At 48.6% G+C, this 7,637-nt stretch overlaps 1 protein-coding gene across 1 annotated transcript; it reads left to right on the forward strand.

Moving 5' to 3' along the window:
- Positions 1-4,840: 4,840 nt before the first annotated feature.
- Positions 4,841-5,278, forward strand: LOC307237393 (proline-rich protein 15-like protein A; the record flags this gene model as incomplete). The annotated part of the gene is made up of 1 exon (XM_080010106.1): positions 4,841-5,278. The coding sequence occupies one exon, from the start codon at positions 4,841-4,843 to the stop codon at positions 5,276-5,278; it is 438 nt and encodes a 145-aa protein (XP_079866232.1).
- Positions 5,279-7,637: the final 2,359 nt, after the last annotated feature.

The raw sequence follows: 7,637 nt of genomic DNA on the forward strand, positions 1-7,637 counted from the left end.
CGGAGGAAGAGTTGAGGTAGAGTGGAGCAGAGGGAGGAAGAGTAGAGGCGGAGTAGAGGTAAAAAATAAAATAGAGGTAAAGTACAAGTAGAGTAGAGGAAGAGCAGAGTATATGTAGAGAAGAGTAGAGGAAGAGTAGATGTAGAGTAGAGTAGAGGAAGAGTAGATGTAGAGCAAAGTAGAGGAAGAGTAGATGTAGCGTAGAGGAAGAGTAGATGTAGAGTAGAGGAAGAGTAGATGTAGAGTAGAGTAGAGGAAGACTAGATGTAGAGTAAAGTAGAGGAAGAGTAGATGTAGAGTAGAGTAGAGGAAGAGTAGATGTAGAGTAGAGTAGAGTAGAGTAGATGTAGAGTAGAGTAGAGGAAGAGTAGAGGTAAAGTACAACTAGAGGTAGAGTAGAAGTAGAGCAGAAGTAGAGAAGAGGAAGAGCAGAATAGAGGCAGAGGGGAAGTAGATTTAGAGTGGAGGCAATGTCAAAGTAACTCTACTTTGACAATACCTCTACTCTACTTCTGGAGGTAGAGTAGAGGAAGGATGGGGTAGAGTAAAAGTAGAGTAGAGGTATTAGGTAGGTAGTAGAGGTAAAGTAGAGGAAGGTAGAAAAGAGCCAGAGTAGAGGTAGAGATAATGTAACCAGGACTAGGGGGAGAGGTAAAGTCGTGGTCGAGTATGCATACATTGCCTACTGTGAAGTCCTCCTAAGGGCAGCAAAGCACAACATCCCACGTGGCTACAATAAAAACTATATCCCGGGCTGGGATGAGGAGTGCAGCTGCCTGTTGCGCCAACACCAGCAGGCGATCACCAGGGAAGAAATGGACGCAACAGCAACAACCCTACTGCAGAAGCTGGATGACACCCGAAGGGCTAGGTGGACGGAAGTAGCGGAATCCATCGACTTCACCCACTCCAGCCGGAAGGCACGGCAGACCATCAACTTGCTCTCAGGGAGAAAAACAACACCTCGTAGGTGTCCAGTGACTGCAGATGCTATTGCTTCCCAGCTCCTGAAAAATGGTCGCTTCCCTGATGCGGACAAAAACTTCGCACGACTGACATCGTGTGAGGTATCATCCCTCTCCAGAGCAGCCAGCGCTGATGCTAATCTCTCAGGAGACTTCACAGCAGCCGAGCTAAAGGCAGCAATTAAAAAACTGAAGCTGGGCAAATCACCAGGTCGAGACAATATCCACCCAGAGTTTGTTATGCACCAAAGTGAAAGAACATCTCAATGGCTACGCACATTCTTCTCATCATGCTTCCGGAGGTCCAAGCTCCCGAAGACCTGGCGCCGTGCTTCCATCATAGCCTTGCCAAAGCCGAACAAACCCGCCGAAGACCCGAAGTCCTACAGGCCCATATCCCTGCTCTGTGTCCCGTACAAGATTCTGGAGAGGCTGATCCACAGCCGCATTGAGCCAGTGGTGGACCCTCAACTCCCACCGGAACAAGCCGGCTTCCGCAGAGGCAGGTCAACGGTGGACCAGGTAACGCTACTCACCCAGGACATCGAGGACAGCTTCCAAGATAATGAGAAAGCTGGAGTAGTATTCCTGGACCTGACAGCCGCTTATGACACCGTGTGGCACCGTGGACTACACCTGAAACTGTTGAGAACAATCCCGGACCGGCACATGGTGAGATTTATTATGGAGATGCTATCTAACCATAGCTTCATCCTACAAACCAGCGATGGCCAGACCAGCAGGCTCAGAAGGCTGAAGAACGGTGTCCCGCAAGGCTCTGTCCTCTCACCAATGTTATTTAACATCTATATTCACGACCTGCCAGACACAACATCCAAGAAGTACGGCTATGCGGACGACCTGGCCATCATGCTTCGATGCCCAACATGGAACACTATGGAAGAAGGCCTCAACCGAGACATGGGCATCCTGGCAGACTACCTCCAGAAGTGGCACCTTCAGCTCAGCATGGGCAAAACAGTGTCTGCAGCTTACCACCTCTACAACCGGGAGGCAAGAAGGGAACTGGACGTGCATGTTGGCAACATCCGCCTGGAGTTCCAGCAAGCCCCCAAGTACCTCGGCGTATGCTTGGACCGGACGCTGTCCTACAAGCAGCACCTGGATGAAGTGAAGGCCAAGACAACCGCAAGGGTCTCGCTCATCCGCCGCCTTGCAGGCTCGACTTGGGGAGCTTCCCCCCAGACCCTACGCATATCCACGCAAGCCCTGGTCCTACCCGTAGCGGAATACTGTGCCCCTGCCTGGAGCAGAAGTCCACATGCGAACAAGGTGGATACTGTCATCAACAGCGCCCTCCGGATAGTAACTGGTTGTCTGAAACCCACCCCTGTGTCCTACCTGCCAGTCCTAGCTGGTATCGCCCCACCCAGTCTCCGACGGGAAGCAGCTACCCTCGCCCTGGCAAGGAAAGCCCAGAAGAACGACTGGCACATCCTACACAAAGCCACAACAACACCGGCACCACCATGCAGGCTCAAGTCTCGCCATCCCTACAACAAGGCAGCACAAGAGATGCTACAGTCGATCCCTGACGACTTGTCCAAGGACGCCTGGCTGGCAGCATCCTGGAGACAATCGTGGGAGTCAGCTGCGCCCTCCCGCATCCAACGATACATCCGGGACCCAGGAGGAGGTGTAAAAGGAGAAGACATGCCACGCCACCTATGGACCTCGCTGAACCGCCTGCGTACTGGCGTCGGGCGCTTCAAGTCCTCTCTAAAGAAGTGGGGCCTATCCGACAGTGCGTCATGCGAGTGTGGCGAACCTGAACAGACTGCCGAGCACATAATCACCAGCTGCCCCCTATACAGCCCACCCTCAGAAGCTGGCCTTTTTGACCTAGGACTGGAGACGAGGGCGTGGCTATATGACACTGAGTTGGCCATCTGATGATATACGAAAGAAGAAGAAGAAGTGGTCGAGTAGAGGTAGAGTAGAAGTAGTGTAGAAGTAGAGTAGGACGGGAGTACAGTTAGAAGATCGGTGTTGACTTTTCTATAAAGCTGATTCATCGAGTGGGACTGCAGAGGTGTGTCCTCCGTTCTGATATTATTGTTGGAATACAACATAGAAACCAGACATAGCAACCTTTGATCCTATCGACACGCACACGCACGCACACGCACACACACACACACACACACACACACACACACACACACACACACACACACACACACGCACACACACACAATGTCAACAGAGGCTACACCTAGGTGAATGGACCTGCGCTGATCACATGATGTTGGGAAAAGACGACATTCAGTCTGACGGCCTCATAATCGACGCCGCGGTACAAACACACTCATGTAAGGAAAAAAGATTTGGGCCTTGAGTTTTCAACGCAACAGTAAAAACAACTAAAACAGCAGTTGCAACTTTTAGTCCTCCCCTATCCCATAAACACTTTGCACTAGTTATTTTATTGCATTACGACTAGTCGTAATCACATTTCAACGAGTTAAATTCAAATTACAGATACCAGAATTCCTATTTTAACCTTGTAAAATATCGAAATTGCCCTTTCATTTCAATGGAATTGGAATTTTAACAACTTAAATTGCAAATTTTAATCAGAAATTTCCATAATTACTAGTAATAATACTACAATAAATAACAAATAATTACAATTAAATTGAGAAATTCAGTGTAGAAATGAAGGAAAAAAAATATTTTAATTCTGAATTATTTCACATTATTTTCAACTACGTCCACAGAGGACTCTCAGCTCCGGCCTTTTAGGAAACGGGCGTAGAAGTGTCGCGACGCGGCGGAGCGGAACGCGGGAGGGTGCTTTCCGGCGTCTCGGCTTTGCGGTCGGAGCGGGACGAACGTGAATAAAATATGTAAAAAACCCACCGGCGGGCCGACGCCCTCGGCACGTCCGAAGCGGCGTGGACCCCGGGAACCAGAGGGACGGATGTCGACAAACAACATCACGTCCCCTTGAACCCAGGGATAAAAAGCTGAAGAGCAGCTCGGCTTCTGTTTGCTCAGCTGCCGGGTGTTAAGACGTGGGGGCCGCGGCGGGGCCCGGCCGCTGTTGTTTGACTCGCCCCCCGAGTCCGGTGCTCGAGTAGAAAATAACTCGGTTACTTTTCAGCCTCGCTCCGACTCTGACCCGCGGCTGCCGCTCGGCTCTCTGTGTTTACTTTGTATTATTATTATTATTATTATTATTATTATTATTATTATTATTATTGTTATTATTATTATTTATTTATTTATTTATTTATTTTTTAATATATATATTTTTTGTGGGTTAGATGTGAAATTAGATGCATGGGGTTCAAAAGGGTTTCAGCATTTGACACACGCGCACGCACACACACACACACACACACACAGTAATCTGACCCTCCTCGCATCTTTGCACATATGGGGACGATTGAATGGCACTGAAATATTAACACGGACACGGATGAATAAACACAAATGTAGACACTCACACAAACACACTCAAGGACATTAACACAATCACACGGAAACATTTACACACTTGGTCGTATTTATGTTCATTCATAAATCGCTTTGTTTTGATTCCGATTCTTTCCCGCCCCCCGTCCTTTGATTTGAACCCTCTCTCCGCACCTCATCCCGCTGGTTTCATTCAAAACGTCAATGCGTCGTCTGTTTTTTTTGGGGTGGATTGCGCTAAGAGTCCCAGAATCCCGTCCCAAACTGCAAGGTTTTCATTTCAACACCTGGGTTTACTCTGCTCTTCTCCCCGAGACGCTCACATTTATGCTTTGCGATACATTCTTGTCGAGAAATCACAATATATGCATTTGTTGTAATACATTTTTCAGTGTATGTTGTTTATGTGTGGTCCATCAGGGGCCCTCCACACCATGGCCGAGCCGGCTCCTGGCTGGTGGAAACTGACCTTTCTGCGGCGGAAGAAGTCCCAGTCCAAGGTTTTTTATGAGATCCCCGCTGAGCACGCCTCCAACACGGGGCACGGGAACGCCGCCGCCACCGCCACCGCCACCGCCACCGCCACCGCCGCCCCCGCCGCCGCCGCCGCCGCCATGGGCCAGGACGTCACCACCTCCTCCTCCTCCTCCCTGGAGGCGGGCGGGGTCCAGGACACGGAGCTCAGCGCCCGGCTGGAGCGGATAGTGGACAAGTCGGCCTCCAGGGGGCGTCACGTCAAGGTGTCCAACTCGGGGAGGTTTAAGGAGAAGAAGCGGGTGAGAGCCACGCTGCTAGAGAACCCCGAGGTGTTCCCCGGAGCGGACGGGACGAGGGGCGAGAGCCAGAGGACCGGGAAGGGACAGCAGACATAAACGTATACATTCGGGCGCTTTCGGGGGGCAAACACTCAGAAAGGAAAGGGGCCCCCTCCCTGGTCTTCAGAGGCGAAGAGACTATCACGTAACATACGTGTCCAAAACACTCTGCTACTCCTGGTGACTTGTCTTCGTAACGGTTGGACGGTGTTTCCTGTAACTGGCGCGGTAAGACTCCAGACCCGAACACAGTAGAGGGGTCTGGGGGGACATCCTCCTCTGAGAACACAACTTTCCACAGAAGGGCTGATGAAAGACCTACTTTTTATGAGAGAGATTTGACATTAAAGTGGAACACAATGAATTTAGAAATGTCCGGGAACATGCCCCATGGATGCAGACAGAGCGGGGGCTCGTGGGCAGGGCTCCAGGGGGGAGGGAAGGACCAGGACGTGGGGCCTAAGGTACACTGAGGGAAAGAGAGGACCAGGACAGGACGTAGGGTCAACATATCTGTTCTGTTGTGTCTTTTTTGGCGAAATTTCCATCACCTCAATGTCACTTTTTCACCCAAGACTAAAAAAGAAAACAAAACAAAACACTGCACTAACATGTAACTGCACACGGGAATCTATGAGGCCTTTGCAATATTTCAGGCAAAGTAATGACTGGGCTTCTGAAACACCGCCCACCCGTTCCCACGGTTACCCAAAACATCACTGTATGCACGACCTCGAAACTACCCGTCCACCACCCGGTGGGTCACGGGCAGGTGAACAGGAAGTGATGTCACGGGTGACGTGCCCGGCTTTAGGAGACGATTTTGCTGTTTTCCCACTTCATCTGTCCAAGAGCTTTTTTGTTTCTCAAATTGCTTTGTATGTACAAAATGGATTAACAAAGTATTAAAAAACAATGTTTGTATAAAACATGATTATATTCTACCATGTTGTGTTGTGCGCTTCGAGCCCAATATAGTGTTATGAATCAACAAACAGATCATGGATGAAATTTCATTATGTCTTGTACATCCATACTATTTCCATATCATAAAAGAATCAAATCATATCATATATTTTCATCAACATATTGACGGAAATACGTATTTAAACATATTAAAAAATACAAAATACTCATTTTTATAACACTCCATGTCTGACACACACACACACACAGCAGCTGCAATACAGATCTGACTGAAATGAAGATTAAGACTTTTTTATTATTATTATTATTATTATTATTGTTATTATTATTATTATTATTATCATTATTAGTATTGTTATAAGGAGTCCAGCCCGCAGGGCTATTGTTATCAGTCCGATTTGTATTATTCTCCTCTGAATTCCTTGGGCTAAAAGTGTCTGGAACAGGACAACTGCTACGGACACGGCTGGGGTGTCGTTAGAACCGGGATCTCGTGGTTCAAGTTTCATCCAAATCGATCCACATACGAAGCAGAAATGAATGGAAAAAAACACAATTTTTGAGCGGAAGCAGGCAAACTTCGTACACCACCGACACGTCGAGGTTCTAAAAGTTCCGGTCGGGTCGAGCGAGATGAGTTTGGAGAGTAAGACGCTTTGTGACATCATCATCCACAGCCTTATAAATGTGCTGGTTGTGGCTCTGTCGTGCGCGTGCGTGTTAACGGTATGACATTTCACATCACGGTATCTACCAAAACACCGCGGTATAACGGTATAATTCCCCCCCTTTGTTTTCTGAATATTCAATTAATAAATAGTTGATATAAAAAAAGAAAACACATGGTAAAGCCTCTGACGCAGGACGGGAAGGCGCTCGTCGGGGCTTTCAAATTCACAGAAGAGGCAAAATACGCGACGTACAGATATAAATACGACCTATTTGCAAAACCGAAGACGCAAACTTGAATTCACCTCATGTTGCCGCCGCACGGAAGCCGGCGGCTCAATCCCGAAGGCCCGTTCCGCCATGTTTGTTTACGCTCGCTCCCGGGTTCGCGCAACTATCGTGAAGCACTACGTCGCAAAATATTGGCGCAAAGCAGCTCCGCCGCTGCCGCTGTAAACAAAGATGGCGGAACGCGTCTGCTAAGGTGATGGCGAATTAAAGGTCACATCTTCAATTTTTGCAACATAAATCTATTACGTGGGCCTGGTATTAAAGGGAAAGGCTTGCGGTTCAGAACCTCGGTGGCTTGATACCGTTGCACCCGAGTGCGCGGTGGCGACGTCATTACAAACTGCGTGAGCTGATGCTGCGTTCAGGAGTAAATCGGCAAATTTAACTCGTTTTAGACGTGGTGCTGACGTAAAGACGAGCGACAGCATGAACTGATGCTACGTTCCACGGGAACTCGAACATTTGCAATTGTGACGATAATGGACCACGTGTTTTGCTGCCTGCAACTATACAGGTACACCTCACTTAA

The sequence above is a fragment of the Zeus faber genome (genome assembly GCF_960531495.2).
Source record: "Zeus faber genome assembly, chromosome: 11".
In the NCBI taxonomy this organism is placed as follows: Eukaryota; Metazoa; Chordata; class Actinopteri; order Zeiformes; family Zeidae; genus Zeus; species Zeus faber.